The sequence below is a fragment of the Vulpes vulpes genome, chromosome 1, assembly GCF_048418805.1.
Source record: "Vulpes vulpes isolate BD-2025 chromosome 1, VulVul3, whole genome shotgun sequence".
NCBI classification, from domain to species: Eukaryota; Metazoa; Chordata; class Mammalia; order Carnivora; family Canidae; genus Vulpes; species Vulpes vulpes.
In genome coordinates this window covers 93,856,886-93,879,203 of record NC_132780.1, presented here as the reverse complement: position 1 = coordinate 93,879,203, position 22,318 = coordinate 93,856,886, and the positions used below count along the sequence as shown (strand labels likewise).

Here is a 22,318-nt window from a genome sequence, read left to right as displayed (position 1 = left end):
GCTCTTTTTGCTGTAATAGGGGGAAGGTTTGTATGAAGAGCTAGATGATGAAAATTTCTAATGGTTAGCTTCTATTTTCTCCATAACAAGGAGCCTGGTGAGACTGAGGGTAAACAAGGAAAGTAAAAACAGGCTGGTGAAACAAATAGTTTTCAATAATTGTTGCACAAAGGAGAACTGTCAGACAGTATTGAAGGCCCACCTAAAATTAGTGATAATAACTTTTGAAAATAATATAACATTGTGGGTCAACTATACTCAAATAAAAACACCTTTTTGAAAAGATCTGTGGTAATACCTTTATAAGGGAATCAATCTGCCTTTTTTTGTGACTTTTTCTAGCAACATTCACCCATTTAGGAACAGGTACACGGAAGACATTAACTGCTTCATTCAGGATTATGTTTCTACCCAACCGGTGCAAGGAGAAAGCAGAGAAATAAGGCAGTTAAAGGTACTGGCAAAATGGGAGGAAAAGTTACTCAAATTATAAATCATGAATGCTAAGTGGGATTAAACAAATAAAATGACAAAGGAAAAGCACTGATGCAATGGGATAAGGAAGAGAGGTCCATAGGTCAAGGAAAGGTCATGCTATGAGAAGCACAACTAGGTGTTGGTGGTCAGAACAGGACTGTGAATTCATGATTCCGGAGGAGGGAGGATTATAGTGAATTGCTGAGAAGGTGATGGTCCCTGGAAATCAAGTTGTCAAGCAATTCAAGTCCAGGTGCAGCATCTGTTGGTGTTTTTCCACATTGATGCATCAAGAGCTGAGGATGAAGAAGAACACTGTAAGCCAACTGCCAGTATTCAATGAACAAGGAAGAGTGGACTTGAGGTTGTTCAGTAAATAATAGCAGTGAGGACCAACAAACAGATGGTTTAGACAAAAGACAGGAATTTCAAAGGAGCAGAGATTTCAGAGGAAAAAAAAGGATGGATGAATAATGATGTTGGAAAAGGCAGCAAAGAGAACAAAGCTGACTTTTCAGACTCCAAGACTGGAGGGAGTATAAGTGGAGTAAGGCAAGGATTGGAAAAACCACTAAGAAAACAGATTGAGAATTACAGGGGGGTTTAATTTTTATGAAAAAAGCAGTTCCAGAGTTATGGCAAAAGTAGAGATGAGAGAGGGATGAGAAAGGGATAAAAAAGGGGAACACACAGCACTGATGAAGATGATGGTGGTGGTGGTGGTGGTGGTGGTGGTGGCAGTGTATGTAAGTGGGGAGGACATCCTAAGACAAGGAAAAGAGGCATGGTGGATTTGGACATCTGTGGAGAGAAGACCCATTAAGCACAGAAATGTCTCAATCTGGGCTATCCAAGACTAATTCCCACTTCCTACATTTAGTACACTGAAAAACCGTAATTTTGATTTTTTTTTAAAGTAGGTGGGTCATAAAATGACACAGAAGGTCTAAAGCACAAAAATCACAATATGAGGGATGCCTGCATGACTCAATGGTTGAGCATCTGCCTTCGGCTCAGGGCATGATCCCAGGGTCTTGGGATCAAGCCACCTCCCTCTGCCTATGTCTCTGCCTCTATCTCTGTGTCTCTAAATAAAATCTTTTTTAAAAAATCACAAAATGATTCTACAGTATTTCTAGCAGATGCAATAAATATATATTACTTTCATTTCTAGTGATTCTTATCTAGAAGACATCAAACACAAGATGTAGTATTTCAAAAATTCAGTTAAGTGAAAGTCCTTTTTTTTTCATAGTAAAATAAGTCTAGTATTATAGATCTGAATATAGCCTCTTAAAGCAATAGTTCTCAAATCTTTTTATTTGGGTCACACACTCCTTTAGAAAAGCTCATGAAAACAATGGGGCACGCTTGCCAGAAAAATGCACCTACCATACACACAAAATTTTGCATACTATTTCAAAGGGTTCAATAATTCTCCCCTTGAGAGGTAAGCTTGACTTGGGCTATTTTGGAAATATGCTCATTTCAATCTGATGTTATCCAAAGTCAAAGAAAAAAGATACATTCAGTAAACTTTCCACTGAGCTATTGTCAATAGCAATGTGATACACTTCCACTTATCCAACCACATTATGAAGTTCCTCTCATAATTACCATCACCCTGATGGCAGGCAAAAATCTGATAGGTTAGAAATAAACTAATAACTAAAATAACCAGTAATGAATCACTAAGAGATACATATGAGTGTTTGAATTCATCACATAAAAGTATAAAATGTTTACTGTTTTCTCCCATCTTCCCCAACCAACTAGAAATTCATTCACTACATAACAACCTCAAAAAAGTGAGCACTGAATTTTCAGAAAGTCAAAACAAGAAATGTCAGCACAGAAGGGGTATTTTCACAGAAAAAAGAAGTGTGGATTCTGGTTCCTGCTCTGCCACTATGTAGCTACTACCTACCTTACAGCTTAAAGCAGTTCCCTTAATTTCACTAGCTTCAGTTTTCTCATCTACAGATCTTCCTCAACTTACAACAGGTTACATCCCAATAAACCCATCATAAGCTGAAAATATCGTAAGCCGAAAATGAATTTAATATACCTAACCTAATAGGACCCCACAGCTTAGCCTAGCCTACTTTACAATATGCTCAGAACACTTACATTAGCCTACAGTTGGGAAAATGCATCTAAGACAAAGCCTATTTTTTTAATAAAGTTTTGAGCAACTCATATAATTTATTGAATACTGTACCGGAAATGAAAAACAGAATGGTTGTATGGGTACAGAATAGCTGTAAGCATATTGGTTGTTGACACCCCATGATCAGATGACTGATTGGAAGTTGCAACTCCCTGTCACACTGCCCAGCATCATGAGGAAGGATTGTACATTATCACCCAGGTAAAGATCAAAATTCAAGGTATGGTTTCTGCTGAATGCATTATCACTCCAGCACTATTGCAAAGTCAAAAAAATCTAAGTAGAATCATAAGAGGGGGACTGTCTGTTACAATGAAACAAATGACTTCTAGTTTAGTAGACGTCTATGACTCCCAAACCACTAAAATGATTTTAAATCAAATAGCCCATTAGGAGGTAAAAGTAAATGTGCTATTTGAAGGGAAAATAATCAATGTCCTCCCTCAAGTCATGTAAAAACCCTGTCACCAAAAAGATATGCATTCTGAAGAATCACATATTAGTGACTAGTGTTCAGTCTTTAGGAGGACGGAGGAGAATCAATCATTTTGATTTTTCAATCGGATGGAAAGAACAGCTTACCCAGTTGATCAAGCCTAACCTGCTTGTTTTATAGACCACAAAAAGACATAAGGAAATTAAGTGACTTCACAGTAAATGGCAGGACCCACACTTAATCATCTCACCCTACCTATCCAATTCACCTTTCTCCTACTCCAGTCATCTTTTGTCCCTGCAGTTATTCTTTAATGGGCTGCTCTCCTCCAGGGCTCCACTGCTTTTTTTCTCAACTAAGATCTAAATAGCGGTGTCTAAGTTTTCTCTTAAATACAAAATGATCTAGGTCTTGGGCAGCCTGGGTGGCTCAGTGGTTTAGCGCAGCCTAGGGCGTGATCCTGAGGACCTGGATGGAATCCCAAGTTGGGCTCCCTGCATGGAGCCTGCTTTTCCTTCTGCCTATGTCTCTGCCTCTCTGTGTCTCTCATGAATAAATAAATAAAATCTTTAAAAAAAAAATTATCTAGGTCTCTTGTCCTGAAGATCTTTTTTAATGTGAATGCCTTTTTAAAGGATACAAAGCTCAATTTCTCCAGCACTACACAACTATCATACTCTTGCTGAATTTACTGAAAACATACACTTGGCATATCCACATGATTTACCTGCCTCTGATTTATTTCTTTGGTCTTTAAAGCACACTCAATATTAGACTACCACCTCTTGGGAGGATAGAAATGGTCTTATACATACATATATTCATAGTCCACAGCACATGACACAGTGCTCTCCCCACAACAAACAGTAAATAGAGTTTAATGATTAATCCCTAAGAGTTTTACATTTTCAAAACATGAAATGATCTGTACTGCTTTTCCAAGTTATCTTTGATCTCTTTGGACAATAACCTCAATTTACTCTCTACCTTTACTTGGACTTAATATGAGCCATCTCCTAATGTTTAGAGACCTTAATTCTAGAAGCCCATCTGGTCCTACTATGGGCACTCTCATATGCTCTCCTGTTAGGTGCTTACGTGCTCTTTTGCCTTCATAACAACCTTGCAGAGTAGGTATAATTATATCTACTTTAGGAGAATGGAGGGCCAAATAGGTTGATTTGAGAAAGGCTATACAACCTTGGCCTGTGATATTACTGGGTTTAAAAAAATATGAATCGCATGGTGGCTATTCTCAATGGGCTTATACACTACCCTGAGATAATTATAATAGTGGTAGAGACGAGTTATAGAAACAATAAGAAAGAGAATTCAAAGTATGTGCCTAATTAGAAAAGTCTTAACAAATAAGATTTGACATAACCCTGGTAAAGAAAGGGGAGGCAAAAACAACTTGAGAAAAAAAAAAAAGCATACTTAAGGGTCAACCAGGCAAAAATTCTGAAAAAAGACTGGGCCTAGTTATAAACAGACAGTTACACAAAAGTGTACCTTACCTTTAGATTGAGCCCAGTTCTTTCTTTTTTTTTTTTTTTTTTTAATTTGCTTAAGTGTCATGCAAGTAAGTTTCAAGAGTACATAACAACAACAAAAAGAATGATCCAGTAGTACAAAATCCAAAGGGACTATTTTGGGGACAAACAAGCCAAGTTGATGCTGAAGTTCATCTGGAAGAGTAAATGTGAGAGAATGACCAATAAAATTTTTAAATTAAGAATAATAATAGGGGACTTGAACTACTAGATATCAAGACCTCCTATAAAGCTTGAATAAATTAAAATGGGGAATAGCTTGATGAATTAGAATACAGCATCTGCAAATGAACCAATTAATAGGAATATGCTTAATAAGAATAACATTTGAGTATACAGAAAAATATGTAAGTGTATATATATATATATATATGTATGTGTATACACACATACACACATAGTTACAAATAGAAATTCACTATATGCAAAGTGATATTTCAAATCAATGGGAAAAGGATGGGTCATTCAATGTTGTATTAGGAATATTAGCCATTCATTTGAAAGAAAGGTTCTATCATACGTCTATGTATCATATGTAAATTCCTTGTTGATCAAAGATATGAATAAAAAATACAGAAAAATCTATTTATAATCTTCAAGACTGAGAAGTTTTATATAAAATTTTAAAATTTCTCTCTGATTAAAAAATAATAATAATAAAAAAAATAAATAAAATAAAATTTCTCTCTGATTAAAGATACCACAAGAGAACATAAAGTATATAAGGAAATATACACAAGGTTAATATATATAATAAAGGAGCTCATACAAACCAACAAGAGAAAACAACTCAGAAATAAAAAAGTGAACAATAAAAAAACCAACCAGGTCAATATACGTAAGTCAAAGAAAGGTGTGGCAAAGGAAAGGGGGAACAGGAATGGGAGAGGGACTTAGGATAGAGGACTAAAAAAGGGAAGTGGTGGAAGAGGGAGGACAGAGGGAGAGGAATACGTAGAAATATTTCTGCTTTTTTATTAGCATCTAGAGTTGCCAAGGGAAAAGAGTGCTAACAGACACTGCTGACAACAGCACAGGCTGGTGTACTTGTGGCAGGGAAAAATGTGATAGAATAAAGAAGTCTACTAAGTACATTATACTTCTGGTAATGTGTTCTGCAAAAATATTAACATTACTGTACAACACTGTATGAACAAGACTGTTTACTGTGGTGCTGTCTATAATGGCAGAAAAATGGTGGGTGTACATCAGTAAGATGATGGTCAAACAAATTATGATGCACCCAAACAATGGAATAGTTGGCTTCATACTAAACCTATATGCACGAAAAGGAAACCATGCACATTAAGTGGAAAAAGCACATGCAATATTATATAGCAAAGACGCTATATCACTATACTCATGACATTAAAACGTCCACAAGAATAGAAGTGAACTTTTAAAAGTAATTACATCTAAAGAGTGATATTTAAAAGGAAGTAACTTTCATCTCAAAATTTATATACTTCTGTGATACAACTGTATTATTTTTATAATTAAAAATGTTTAAGTGAAGGGACGCCTGAGTGGCTCAGTGGGTTAAGCATTTGACTTAGGCTCAAGTCATGATCTCAGAGTCCTGGGATCCAGTCTGCTTTGGGCTCCATGCTCTGTGCAGAGTCTGTTTCACCATCTCTCTCTGCCCTACTCCTAGCTTGTGCTCTCTCTCTCTCAAATAAATAGTTAAAAAAAAAATGTTTAAGTGAAATGTGTTCAAATTAAAACACTTCAAAACACTAAAAACTTCTTTCTGTACTATTCTTCAGAGATGCTCTTGATTTTTCTTATAAGTTAATAAAGTAAAATCCTACTTGACAGTAACACTTAGAATCAGCATATCACACCCCAAAATCCATCAATGATCCTGAATATCATGTATCACTGAAAAGTTCTGTTTGGAAATAAAAAGTTTACCCAATCATTCAATGACAATTATATTTCAGAATGCTCTACCAAGCTGAAAGTAACACTCGACACAGTTTGTCTTTTGTGTTAAGCAATCCCCTTGTTTAGACTCTGAAGCTCCTTGACAGCGACGGCTGAAAATTTTGTTATTTCTCTATTTTCTGCAATGTAAATATTCTATATTTTGTACATCATTTATACATGTTTGCTGATTGCTGAATTGAACAAAAGAAATCATTTCCTGGTAGCTCTTTCAATGCTCTGACATATTTCTAAAGGAATAAGGGTGAAAACTAAAAGGGAATTATCAATGTGACTTCTTTGAACAATGTCATGGTAAAATCTATCCTGCAGGCCTCACATTCTCTACAGCAGGATTTCTCAGCCTTGGTACTACTAATATTTTGGACAGGATTTTCTCTGTTTCAGGAGCTGGCCTCCCCATCACAGGATGTTTAGCAGCATCCCCAAAGTGTCTATAGATACAGACAAGTGTCCCCTTGTGGCCTCAAATCACTTCCGGTTAAGCACTGCTTTATAGTTATTAGATAAAGCACTAAATACATATTCTATATATATATAAATATATACCCTATAATCACCACCTCAAATGTATAGATCATCTCCTAACTCATCCTCTTGCCCATAAAATGATCAACTGCCTTTTCTTGTCCAGTCAAGCTTGAAACCCCATAGTTGTTGACTTCTGATTCCCTCTTTTCTCAAAACCTCTATATCCAATTAATACTAATTCTATTTACTTTTTCCTCATAAACATTTCTCAGGACGCCTGGGTGGCTCAGTGGTCGAGTCTGCCTCTGGCTCAGGGCATGATCCTGGAGTCCCAGGATGGAGTCCCACCATCAGCTCTCCATGAGGAGCCTGCTTCTCCCTCTGCGTGTCTCTCATGAATAAATAAATAAAATCTTAAAAAAAAAATTTTTTTTTTAATTCTCAAATTTGTCCTTTTCTTTCCTTCCCTATCTACTTAGAACAGGCCCTTGGGATCTCACGGCTGATTTACTGTATAAGACTAACTTAGTAGTCTTCCCTACTACTCCCATAAGCAGACTGGAATTTTCTGGGCATACACAACTCGTTTTCTCACATCCATGGCCAAAGCATGCTATTTTCATGTTCATATAAATGCCATTAATTTCATGAAAACTATCAATACAAGGAAGCCAAGGCTTCTTGATAATGCATGAATCACAGAGGCCAACTTTAGCACAGTATGATCAAAGACTCTTAGATTCTTACTACAAAGATTTATTGAGAGCCTATGAAGTACAAACACTTCTCCACTGTGTAACTGGCAACAGAATAAAGTACCTAGAGATACATGTGCACTCTCATGTTCCCACAGGAGAACTCCCATAACCACTCCATGTCAAAATCCTCCAATTTACTACTCAGAGTTTGGTAAAGTAGGTAAGACATGGGACTCTGCTGCAAGATAACCCAGGTGGAATCCAGGCTCTGCTACTATGTGACTTCAGGTGAGTTATAGTTATTTAACTTCTTTCTGTGCCTAGGTTCCTCATCTATAAAATAACAGTAAGAGAATCTACCTGATAGGGATGTTATAAGATTTAAACACATCAACACAGCCCTTTACAGGGCTTAGAACAACGCCTGACATATATTAAGTACTCAGTACTTCACAGTAATGTCAGAAAGCAGCAGTCTGTGAGTCTCTGCTATCACCAAAATACCAACTTCCTTTTCCTCATTTGACACCACGGAATCCAGACACAAATTACTCTCTGGCAATCACATATTAATTCATGATGGGGAGGAGAAAAATGCCAACAGTGTAACACTGTGCTAGATACTAGGATAAACAGATGAAATAATACATGATTCCTATCCTCAAGAAACAGAAGTCTACTTGAGATAACACACATATTGCCACGTGAACTGTGATAACGCAGGCACAGTGAGTGCATAGGAAAGGTACCAACCCACACACACTAAAAGAATTAGGCGAGGTTTCCTTTAAAATATTGCTAATGAATCTTGGAGGACAAAATAAAGAAAAAAGGACTGGGACACAAGACACAATGCCTGAAACAATATGACTACCTGTAGATCAGCATGGCTGGAACATAGGGGAAGAGGTTAAGTGGGTAAGACATAAGAACAGAAAAAGAGGTAACACACTTATGGCCATGTATAACATATAGGCCATAATTTTTGAAATATAAGATCCACACAGAATTAAAGCACTGAAGTAAAATATCAGAGCTTTTAAAACTTACTCTCACCACAGCACAGAAAATGTATTAAGACAAGACTGGAGGGAGAACAGTTAGAAGACTGTTGTAAGAAATTCTATGCACTGAGTAAGATGAGGATGATGGTGACAAAGAAAGGGATATCCAAGCTGTTATAGGGTAAAATTAGGACTAGTTGATGCCTGTATGTATGTAGGCAGGTGAGAGAAATAACAGTTTCCAAATTTTCCAGCAAAGAAGAAAAAGCAGATGGTTGTGTCATTACCAAATAGAAAACACATTCTTGAGAACTAGGAGAAATCTGCTAGTCAGGGTTTTGCTTCTCTTGATTGGTTCTTTCATCAAGTGCAAAATTACAGCAGTCCACACAGAGACTGCTTCTCCTCCTAAATAGACAGGGATTGCCACCAAGTTATTTTTTTAAAACACTGCTTAGATACTATCTCAGGTCTTTAGAGTTTTGCAAGTTAAATTGTAACATGTTCTTGGCACTGAGGACACAAAGATGAGTAACAGTCTCTCTGTTTCAACTAGCTTTCATTCTAAATGTGATGGACATGCAGACAGACAGGACTGAAATACAGACAAGGAAATGATGAGAATTTTGCAGAGACAAATGCTATGATTACAGCTGAGCACGTACCATAGCATACAGAACAAGTGAGAGTAAACAGGCAGGAGAGGAATATACATTCGTACATTGTGATGATGAATTGTTAAGGAGACAAAAAATTGAGGTCTTAATCCCTAGGACTCTAAATTAGTTAAGAATACAGAACACACTAGGCCTGAGATTCTTTTAAGGCATAGAGAAATTGGATAGAAACCTGGATAATCATGTTTGCAGAGCAGAAGAAAGGAGAGCCCCATTACAAAACATGAAGCAACTTATGACCTGGGAAAAGAAAGGGAAGGTTGAGAAGGCAGGCAATAGAGGAACTCAGACTAATAAAGGGGCAGGCAGAAAGTATTTGTATTCCTTGTAGAATCCCTACATGGAATTTAGATTCATGGAGTCATGCAATTTTGTGGGCTATATTCTTAGAAATCATGTGGTCCAGTCCCTCTTTTTTACACATGAAAATTTAAGTAGATTATTCTAAAGATCACATGCCTAATTAGTGGAAATTGTGCTTCTTTTCTCCAGGCTGCTTCCAAGGCAGGTTCTCTTTTCCCCCTTTGGTTGTGGTTACACCTCCTCCAGACTTCATGTGATTCTCCCAAGGTTATTGAACTAGGTTTATTTTGAAGGTAAATGTATACAAAAACTACTTAGTCAACTGTCTCTATCTGAACTGTTAATGCTTTGTCAAGATGATTTTGTGATTCTAGTGAGGCTAATCATTAGTATCTACTCAGATGCTTCTGGTCAGTTGTTAAAATCAGTAATTCTGATTTCCTTTAATGTTTGCGTTTCAAAATCTCCCAAGAATCTGTTTGGTTAATCTTAGTAGCCAAATCATTCTCTGCTTACCAAAGAAGTTTCTGTTTGATATGATTTTAATTTTCAATGGGAAACTGGAAGGATAGGCTAGTCTTCCCCTAATAACAAATACACACATACTAACCCCTTAACCTCTTGCTGATGCTGATTTTAGGAGGGGAAAGTGACATTTAGCCTCTAAAGCATATATCCAAGCTAAAGGCTATCAATTTTAGGTCACACATGATATTCCCAAATTCTTACCAATGATAACTCCAGACCAAAATGATATGACTTGAAGTCAAAAATCCTTATTGTAGGGCAGCCTGGGTGGCTCAATGGTTTAGTGCTGCCTTCGGCCCAGGACGCGACCCTGGAGACCCGGGATCGAGTCCCACATCGGGTTCCCTGCATGGAGCCTGCTTCTCCCTCTGTCTGTATCTCTGCCTCTCTTTCTCTCTGTATCTCCCATGAATAAATAAATAAAATCTTTTTAAAAAATCCTTATTGAATATTCTCATATAGAATATATTATTTTCCGATTATACTGTAAAATATCAATATAAAGTATGTGTCTTACCTCTCCAACTAACCTATGAGCTCCAGAAGGATACTTTTTGATGTTTTCCACAATATCCAGTCCAATGTCTGGTACATACATACTAGGCACTTAAATGCTTAAGATTATATAATTTTGCATATGGAAAAACTAATATATTCTCTAAGCCAGTGATTCTCAGCCTGGGAAGAGGAGGTGGATGGAAAGAACAAGGCCATCCTCGCCCCTCTTCCATGGAAAATCTTTGTCACTGGAAGATACTGATGCTGACAAAGTGTTGTTTCTCTCAGATGCCCTGAGATAGAAAAATAACTCAGAATAACTTATCTGATATAAAAATAATTTTAGAGATGAAGGAGTGAAGTTTATGTAAGTTATACAATTTGACCAATCCAGACTGACATTCTTTGCAAGTTATAACCACCTACCTCTTGTTGACTGGTTTCAGGTTCATAACTAAAAAGATGTTTGAAGATCTGCCTCAAGTCAGGAAATTAGTTCAGATGACCTTTTAAGGTTCCTGCCCTCATAATCCTATTTTTATTTTTTTTTATTTTTTTTTCATAATCCTATTTTTAAAAATAACTAGCTAGCCTATTCAGTGAGAATCTCTCCCCCAAATATGTATCATTAATCTTTAAATAACCCCAACTGTGAAAGTTTTTAACATTTTAATACTATCAGGTACATCAAATAGGGTACTAGTTAATGAAAACTGCTATCTAGGAAATAATATTCTTAAATCCAATAAAAACATGCAAGATATGTTTGATTTTTTCCATGTAAAATCCATAACTAAACATGAGAAATATTACAAGGGACATGTTCAAAGCATAGGCTTGGTTGCCTGATGGTATTAAGTAATTTCAAATCTGAATATTACCTAAAAGATGTAAAAATACTAACATAGAACACTAGTTTTTGTTTTAAATTAAAAATGCTTTTCATAATTTTTTAATCAATGTTTTTCAAGTATTCTCTGAATCAAACTGGGATGTAAAAAAATTGATTCTACATTTAAAAATGTGTGTGCACAGATATAAAATGTAAAGAAAGAATATAGAGAATACAAAATTGTATGTATAATAATTGTGTTAAAAACTTTAATAAAATAAAGGGTAAATATGCATAGGAAAAACTTTTTTTAAATGTGGCCAAACATACAACTATTGTCTTTGGGTAAGAAAATCATAAGTGACTTCTTTCCTTTTCCTAAATTAAGGATATATTATTTTGATACTGAGGAAAATAGGAGATGAATAGGTGATTTGAAAGACTTCAAAAGGAGAAAATAATTCTTTGTATTTATAAGGTTAAGATAGAAACATTAAAAATAAATTTATAACAGACCCTTAAGGTAAGACAAATTTACAATATAAAGTCATTTGGATTAAAACATCTTGAGTTTAAAAAGCATTTAAGATTGCTTAGAAAGAAAAGGAGGGGGGAGTTCCAGGTAAGTATACTTTTTGCCATCAATCATTATTGTCCCTAAAAATGTTTCAAATACACCAGAGTACATACAGGTACTCACACACAAAAATAAGATTTTCAAGATTTCAAAGAAACCATTGTTAAACTTTCAGTGAAAAACAACTACTTCAAATATAAATGATTTCATTTCAGTGAATCTGACTACATATTTAAATTCTAGTTACTAGATGTACATTCAAAAAGTACACCAGCTAGGTTACAGAGAATAAACCACTTCCTTCAATATTTTAGCTGCACTAACTGTGATTTATTCAGTATGAATTATTTTTTCACTTTAAAACATCCTTCATATAGCAAAATTTGCCTCATCAAATCCACCATGCACCACTACCTGCTTCACACAGAAGAAAGCATTTTACCCCAAAATATTCACTGGGATCAGATTTTAATATAAATATTGCTGAGCCAGCCTTTAAAAATTAAAATCTTTAGATGAACAGGTTTCAACCTGTATATTACATTAAATTATACCTTCAAGCAGTATCCACAAATTTAAAATCTAATATATGTAGCAAATTTAAATTACAGTACTTTAACCATTCCGCAGCAACAAAAATTCTTGCTACTTTAAGAGATAAGGAATAAAGACAATACTACATTACTAATAATTTTCCTTTCAAAAAAGCCATTTACATTTTGTTAATATTGTTGTGATAAAAAAAATTGTTAGACCAGACTTAGGAACAAAGCCTCTTTCTTTTATAAAATGAAATTATATATTTCAAAAAACATATATATCAGTGTCTCTTACCCTTCTTTCTTAGACCTTCTGTTTCATTTATTCTAAACTCTCCCTGATAAATCTCATCTATATTCCTATTCCTGGGATTATCTACCCTTAAGACCCTCCCTAACAAATCTTGTTAATACATCATGTCTTAAATTTAGGCATGAATGTATATTTGAGAAACACCTCTTCAACAATGTAGAATAACTAAATTTAATGAGTTTCCTAATATGTGCCAAGAAATGCTATAATGGTTTAATACAGGACTTCATTTAACATTGTAACTATCCTAAAAAATAAGAACTATTATCCTACTTTTACAAATGAGGAACTTGTGACACACAACATTAAGTAATTTGCTGAAGGCACACAGCTAATAAGTGATTCAAATGGAACATACATTACCCATATACAGAAATAACTTCCTGATAGCAAATACAATAAATTTTAAAGCAATTAATAAAGGGAAGAAGATAAGGGAAACCAGCACTGTTTTAAGAGATTATATGGTAGAAGCTAGGTTAAATAAATCAAACTACATTTGAAGTAGATAATATTAGTATTGCCATTTTAAAGAAAGTCTTAGCTGATGTACTGGAAATCTAGAAGAAAATAAAGTTTACCCTTCTTTACATATGCACAAAAATAAACTTTAGAAGAATCAGAAGTCAGACATAAAAAAAAGTCAAAAACATTCACATAATTCTCTCAAAAGAAAATTTAGAATATAACCTACAGATTGAGGTTTTTGGAGGTATTTTTTAAAATCCAAGACTAGAACCCAGTAAGTTAAAAAGACAGATATAGTGACATAAAGTTTTCAAATTTTTTTAAAAAAATTTTATAGAAAAAGAGATCACAAATAAAAATAAATAAAAATAAAGACTGAGAAAATTACTTACAATGCATAGCACTAAAAAAAAAATTTTCTCCGACACTGGCCTTAGCCACATATTTCTGGAAATGGCTACTTAGGCAAGGGAAACAAAAACAGTGGGGACTACACCAAAGTAACAGTGAAGGAAACCATTAACAAAATGAAAAGGCAACTTACTGAATGGGAGAAGGTATTTACAAATGATGATAACCCATAAGGAGCTACTATCCAAAATATAAAAAGAACTCACATAGCACCAAAAAAAATCTGATTTTAAAAAAGGCAGAAGATGTGTATAGACATTTTTCCAAAGAAGACATACAAAAAGCCAACAGACACATGAAAAGATGCTCAATGTCACTCATGATCAGGGAAATGCAAATCAAAAACACAACCAGGCATCACCTCACACCTGTCAGAATGGCTAGCATTTAAAAGACAAGACAGGGATCCCTGGGTGGCGCAGCGGTTTGGCGCCTGCCTTTGGCCCAGGGCGCGATCCTGGAGACCCGGGATCGAATCCCACGTCGGGCTCCCGGTGCATGGAGCCTGCTTCTCCCTCTGCCTATGTCTCTGCCTCTCTCTCTATCTCTCTGTGACTATCGTAAATAAATAAAAATTAAAAAAAAAAAAAAATTTTAAAAAAAAAAAAAAAAAAAAAAAAAGACAAGACATAACAACCGCTGGCAAGGATGTGAAGAAAAGGGAACCCTTGTGCACAGTTGGGAATGTAAAAACTGGTACAATCACTGCAGAAAACAGTACGGAGGCTCCTCAAAAAGTTAAAAGTAGAAATACCATATGATACAGCAATTCTACTACTGGGTATTTCCTCAAAGGAAATAAATACATTAATTTGAAAAGATTTGTGCACCACAATGTTTATTGCAGCATTATTTATGATAGCCAAGACAAGGAAACAACCCAAGTATCCATCAATAGATGAATGGCTAAAGATGTGAAACACACCCACCACATATACACACGCAATGGAATATTAACCATAATAAATGAAATTTTGCTATCTGCAACAACATGGATAGACCTAGAGAATGTTATACTAAGTGAACTAAGTCAGAGAAAAGACAAATACCACATGATTTCACTTATATGTGGAATCTAAAAAACAAATGAAAAAAAACCTCTAAAAAAACAAATGAACAAAAAAACCTCTTAAATACAGACTGCCAGAGGAGAGGTGGGTGGGGAAGATAGAAGAAGGAGATTAAGAGATACAAACTTCCAGTTATAAAATACATAGCCATCGAGGTGAAAAGTACAGCACAGGGAATAAAGTCAGTAATAATGTCATATGGTGACAGATGTTGATTACACTTACTGTGGCGAGCCCGGAGTAATGTATAGTTGAATCATTATGTTATACACTTGAAACTAATACAACATTGTATGTCAACTATTCTTCAATAATAATTTTTTAAAAATTAGTATCCATAACATAAAGACTTCAAATAAGAAAAGGACAACCTAATTAAAAATGGGCAAAAGATACAATTAGTAATCCACAGAACAAGTTCACATGGCAAATGAATATATGAACATACTTGACTTCATTAATGATCACAGAAATGCAAATTAAAGTAACAGTGATACATTAACTTCTCACTTGTCAGGCTGTCCAAAAATCAAGAAAAGAACTAATACCTATTGCTGGAAAAGGCATGAACCATAATAACTTTCGTAAAGCAATGGCCATACCTATTTAAAGCAAACAATATACCTTTCAACACAGCAATCCCACTAATAGGAGATCTCATAAAATCAAAAGCCTTGTTTTGTAAAGATAAGTTCGCAGATGTTCTACAAACAGCGTCGATCATAGAAACAAATAGTAGAAATAAAATGAATGTCCTTTTATATGGTAAATCTTTAATAAATTGTAGTACAGACACATCATGGAATATTATAAAATCACCAAAAAGAGTTGGAAATACTCTAATTGACAATGTATTACAAGGAAAATGAAATTATAGTATTTTAATAAAACATTAATGAAAAATTCCTGCCTAAAAAAGTCAGTTGCTGGAGGGCACTTGATGTAATGAACACTGGGTATTACATGCAACTGATGAATCCCTACCTAAACTCTACTTCTGAAACTAATATGCTATACATTAATTAACTGATTTTTCCAAAAATGTCAGCAAAAGTCATTTATTTAAGCACCCCAATGCATTAGACTTGAATATAATCACCTTTTAACTGCACTTGTTCCTTAGTTGCTAGTAAAAGAGCACTTTATTTCTTTGAATTAAGTCAATTATCACTTCCTGAGCATTTCCCACGTGCCACACACTGTGCCAACAGCACCACATGGGTTACTTTACTCCTCATAGAAACTTCTAAGTTAGGTACTGTTTCTCAAGAATAAGTGGTATTTTATACAATGCCAACCTATGTAACGGCATGCATAATGCAGCACAGACAAAATTTTCAGGCACACATACACAGGTGGCCATCATCAGAGCAAGCCTCCCAGAAATGGCATTAAAAAGTCACCACCTTTGACTTTTATCCACTCTATTAATGAAAGAAAACTTTGATGCAAATATATAATCCATCAGTGAAAAATAATTATCCTTTATAAAATAACATTATGCTATTATGATTAAAAACTAAATACAAGTAGTAAATCAGTACAATCATTATGAAAGGTAAACTTCACAATATATAGCAAAAGCATTAAAAATGCCCGTATCTTTTTAACCAGCTATTCTATCCAATGCTACTCTATAAATATCTTTTACAACATTATCAAAAAAACAAATGTCCAAAATATCTCTGAAGAAGTTTTTGTAATAATAAATAGAAAAATTGAAGTTTCTAGAGCAAGTAATTAAGTAACAGAATACTATGAAAACCTAAATTATGCTGGCATACAAATAAGTCTATGTTGCTAGACTTATTTGTTGACTATGTTGCTAGAGGCAGGCAGAGGGGAAAATGAAGAGCTAATGAAAAAGTTCTGAAGATTGGTTGTAAAACACTGTGAATATACTTAGCACTACTGAACTGTACACTTGAAAATGGTTAACTTAGGTAGCTCTGGTGGCCCAGCGCTTTGGCGCCACCTTTGGCCTGGGGTGTGATCCTGGAGACCCAGGATCGAGTCCTGCGTCTGGCTCCCTGCATGGAGCCTGCTTCTCTCCCTCTCCCTCTGCCTGCGTTTCTGCCTCTCTCTCTCTGTCTGTCAGGAATAAATAAATAAAATCTTTAAAAAAAAATGGTTAACTTAGTTGCCGCCACATCTTGGCTATTGTGGATAATGCTGCAATAAATATGGAATTGCATATAAAAAAGTTAATATGTTATATATATTTTACCACAAAAACAAAATTGAACAGATTTTTTAAAACTTAAGTATATAGTGCATGATTAAGTTAAAATGTATTTAAAAAGTGATGTGTGATCCCATTTAAAAATAAACTAATATTCTTTATATCTAGAAAGAAGTAACCAATATATAAAACAGGACATCTGTATCAGCAGCATCTTACTCTGAGTGTTGGTTTCATCATGTACTATTAGTTTGGTGGCCTAGGGCAAGACGTTTAGTCATTTTTTAGCTTTAGAACCTTCAGCTATAAAACTAGGATAAAAATAATCCCTGCTCTATATAATTATTGTGAATATTAAAAGAGATAAAAAGTTTAGTACAATATTTGCCTGTAAGTGTTCATTAATATTGCCTACTGTTATCACTTAAATGCATAAAAATGCTAATAACTCTAGGGACACCTGGGTAGCTCAGCAGTTGAGCACCTGCCTTTGGCTCAAGGACCCTGGGATTGAATCTCTTATTGGGCTCCCCACAGGGGGCCTGCTTCTCCTTCTGCCTATGTCTTTGCCACTCTCTCTCTGGCTCTATGAATAAATAAATAATTTTTTTTAAATGCTAATAACTCTAAATTCTGGAAAATGGGATTAGGGACATGTTTTTTCTTTCATTGGGTCATTTGAATGTTTTAGTTTTACTCAATAAACACTGTTATTTATTTAAGCTTTTACCTTAAAATGGCACCAAGCTAGCAACTGTAAAAAATTTTTTCAAGATTTTAAATCAAACAGAATCATTGCTCAAAAAAATGGAAGACCACAAAGTGATTTAAAATTAAATACGTGAGAAAAGGGCTTCACTTCTTAGGACTGCTCATTTGCAAGGATTTAGAAATTGATACCAATTCTCTATACATGAATGTCACGTCTCTTAATTAAGTCATACTAGCAGAAAATAATTCTTAAAAGTAATTTTGGAATATCTCACTAATGGTAAAACTCGTTTCCCTAACAAGAGATTTAATTATATCCTTAAGATAATTATCAACAAACACCAAACAAGGTTAAATTATTACAATATAAAAGTTTATTGCAAGTACCATGTAACCACGAAAAAGGGACTGGAGTTCAAAAGAACTCAGAGTTAAAATTTGCCTCTCAATATCCATGTGAAATTATGTCAAATTATTTATTTTATTTGAGCCTCAGTTTTTTTCTACCTAACTCACAGATTCTCCTGATGAGCAGAATACCCATGCTACTATAAAGCTCCATGGGAGAATCTGTGACCTAGATTTGTCTTCAGTGGCTATCACATGCTTTTCTGATAAAAAGTGACATGAAAATTAAATACTAGCTAAAAAGAATTTTGTCATTTGCTTCCATTCAACTCCTTGCTGAAGTACTTAGCAATGTTTAGTAAATACATACATTAAGCACTCAAAAATATACTAAAAAAATTATAATTGCTTAGGAATGAAACATGAAAATATATACCTGGAATTGGATTATGATTTCTATGGTTTAAAAAAAAAAAAAAAAAAAAGGTAATTAGGCCTAAGAGAAAACTCTGTATTTAGCATCCATGCAATTCTTATATGGTACTGGCTCTATCAAGAAGATAAGCTGTTTTGAGAGTCTAAAGCAAATTATTTTTAAATTAAGCAATTAGTGTTTAAGTTTTTCCAGTGTAGGTGTACATACAAAGAGAATTTTTTTTCAAAGAGAATCTTAAGACCTATCTGAAAACATTCTGAACCAGATGAGTTTCTTCAGTGAAATAAACCACTTCCTTTCAAAAGCCCACATACTTTTAAAGCAGAAAGTCAATTAATTCTGAAGTTTTCTGTACAAGTATAAAATTCTTCTGTACATGCTTAAATGAAATTACTTAGTGATAAACTAATGAAAACAATCTTTCAAGAAAAAGATATTTTAAAGGCAGCATCAGAAATACTGTAAATTAAATATGCCAATTTTAAACTCCTTACAAAAAAGTAAAATGAAAAATGCATTTTAAGCACATTACTAAAAGTTCATATAAAAGTGTTCATAACATCTCACATCAATAAGTTTTCTTTGTAATACAGATTTTTCAAATTAAAACTGGGATCTGTTTTCAGGACGAGAATAAAAATCTCACAATATACTCTACCTGAGAAGAAAGAGGAAACTACATCTCCTAAAAATCTATGTCCCTTTCTCTTCCATTTAGTCAGGTCATGTTGAAGAGACAAATACAGCACAATAAAGAAGTAGAAAAAAATGATCCTGTGGCAAGCACATTTACAAGCCTAATTTTATCTTTTAATTCCTTGCACACTCTCTAGTGAAAAACCTACCATTAACACTCAAGAATATGAAAATCACTGGGTATAAATAATATTTTATAGGCATTCAAACAACAGAATACAGCTACACTCTATAAAGACTGTTTTAATAGAGTATTAACACTGCAAAACTAGCAAAGCAAAGCGAAGCTAGATAATACAACCTCACTATGTAAAACTAGGGTTTATTTTCCAAATGAAGGGAAAACAAGATGAAGTTCAAAGGGAAAGGAAAATGAATATTCTAAACAGTATGGACAAGCCAGTATTACTAAAGACCAACCTTATCAAAAACAGTAGCTCAACTGTAAAGTACACTATTGAAATATATTTTTCCAAAGCCTCCAACACTTTTTAAACAATTATTTTCATGATCTAATTAATTTGCATAATTATTGGCTACTTTATTTGCAAGGCAATGGAAATATTCATCTTAGGAACTATAAAATAAATGTTAAATTTAAATTACATACAATTCCTTTACCAGATTTGCAGACCAATTATTTTTCTTAATGTTTACATTTTTTAGGTCAACTATTTTTCTAAAAGAACCAAAATAAACCCAATGTTAGAAAAAGCCTCATTAGCCATCAAACAGTTAAACCTCACCTCTCACAAAAATATCCATTGTGTAGAAAGCTATTTTTCTTCCAAGTTAGGTTGATTAATTATACAACTCTAAAGATAAATAAGATTTTTCTGCCATGAATTTTCCTTTCAAACAATACTATGTGTATTTCAATTTGGACGTTCTGTTAAAAAAAAAAAAGGAGTCTGTTACTCGGTTTTGGAGAGTGTTTTCTCCCTTGGTAGATCTAAGGTAACAAGGAAAACCCTATCAAAAACCAGAAAATTGTCCCAAGATTTTACTCCCTAAATATATGCTCTTTTCGCAGTCTACCCACATGAATGTATGACAAAATTAGACAATAACTCATTTGAAGCTTATTTATATTTGCTATTGATTTTCTATATGATGTATGTTAATAAAATGAACTAAAATGTTATCTGAATTAAGGAGACACATCGACATTTAATGCATTATTTTAGACATCAAAGTTCTAATTTATTACACCATAATAAAAGGCTAATTTTCACACAGGTTTAAGTTCTTGTTCCAAAATTCTAAAAGTACAGAAACATTGAAAATTTCTCTAAATAAGAAACAGATTTCCCTCTACGCTGATCAGTGCTTTGTCATGATCAAGTCAGGGTGATACAGATAATGCAATCATTACACCTAAGCATTTAAATCTTTGGTACAAGGTCTGTCTTATTCATGAGTCTATCAAATCAGTCTAGCTTTACATTTGAAAAAGGGGTAGTTTAATCTGATAAAGTACTCTAAGGAAAAATATCTAGTTTTGAAATATCCCATACCCCCACCTCCCCACCCAGACACATGTTTCGGGATGGGGAGAAGATGATAAAAACAACAGGAGAAAAAGTTGGAAAGCAAGCATGCAGAACTCAGAAATACAGAGGGAGGGAAAATACTAGAGAAATAAAAGCCAAACTAAAAGCAGCAGAATCAGACTAGCTAGCAACATACAGTACTTGAAAATGGTGCAGCAATGTCTAAAAAGCCCTCCACAAAAGAAAGAGGGACCCAAAACCATCATTTGTCAATTTGTCATGCAAATATAGGCCACAGAATCACTTTCAAATATTCAAAAATTTGGGAAATATTTCACATACATATATTTTTGCAAGGAAGGGAAGGTGAGCTGTTAAACCCAATGTCAAAGTCATAGGAGACAAAAATAGGAACTTAATCATGAGAAATCTATTTTAAAATAATTATGGTTGGTTTGAAACTAAGGAAGCTTTGAATATAGAATAAAACAAAAATACTATAAATCTTGGCAATATATAATATGACTAAAAATACAGAACTGAAAGAGAAAAAGGGGCAAATATGAGAAAGTGTAACTTTGCTGAGATGAACTTTTAAATCCAGGACTCCTTAAATAATTGTTTAAAGTTAACAATACAGTTAACAGACATTTAAAGATAGTATAAAAGGTATAAATAAGAATTTTAAATATCAACAAAATTTATGAGAATAGAAGGTGAAATATAAATTAATTTCTTAACTTTCATAATGAGATCAACACATACCTTTTAGGGCTGGCAAATTAAATTTTACTTTAAAAAGTTAAAGTGTGTTATGTTACAATGATAGGACAAATCTTCAAGTTATCAAAGAGTACATCCCAAGTCAAAATATACACTGCCTATCACAGAAGGCATTCTATCTATCCTATCATTCCCAAAAAATGAAAAAAACTAATCTATTAAAACAGCTGCTGACAAACACAATTATACACATCTACAGGAGGCACAAGTAAACCAAAGTGATTTAAAACAATGAAAGCAAAAGGATGGACAAATAAAACTTAGAGCAGCAAGCATGGCATTGAGCAAATTGAATTTAATTGAATTTAAGTCAAAAAGCATAAAACAAATCATAGAGGAACTTTTTTTTTTTTTTTCCATAGAGGAACTTTAAAGAAAACTATAAATCCACAGAAAGATCATATATCTTTACCAAACAAAAGGTAAAACCTGTAAGTAGTAAGATGAAATAAAATGCAAGACTATTATTATATTTTAACTTACCTCTCTCAGCCTATAACCAACAATTAAGGAAACAGAATTTAAGTAAGAATACCAAACCCGTAACAATTTAAAAAGTAACCAACAAGGGGCGCCTGGGTGGTTCAGTTAGTTAAGTGTCTGCCTTTGGCTCAGGTCCTGACCTCAGGATACTGAGATGGAGCCTCTCCTAGGGCTCCCTGCTTGGTGAGGTATCTGGTTCTCCCTTTACATCTCC

The 22,318-nt window shown here is 34.2% G+C and overlaps 1 protein-coding gene across 6 annotated transcripts in view; it reads right to left on the bottom strand.

Moving 5' to 3' along the window:
- Nucleotides 1-22,318, bottom strand: part of HBS1L (HBS1 like translational GTPase) — an 87,483-nt gene that overhangs the window by 40,802 nt on the left and 24,363 nt on the right. For 2 of the 6 annotated variants that reach the window (XM_072720444.1, XM_072720455.1), the window contains one exon: nt 4,601-4,771. The exons of the other annotated variants lie outside the window; for them this stretch is intronic. In XM_072720444.1, the coding sequence (XP_072576545.1) occupies nt 4,601-4,771 (171 nt within the window). The remainder of the gene's footprint in view (nt 1-4,600; nt 4,772-22,318) is intronic. 6 annotated transcript variants of the gene reach the window in all.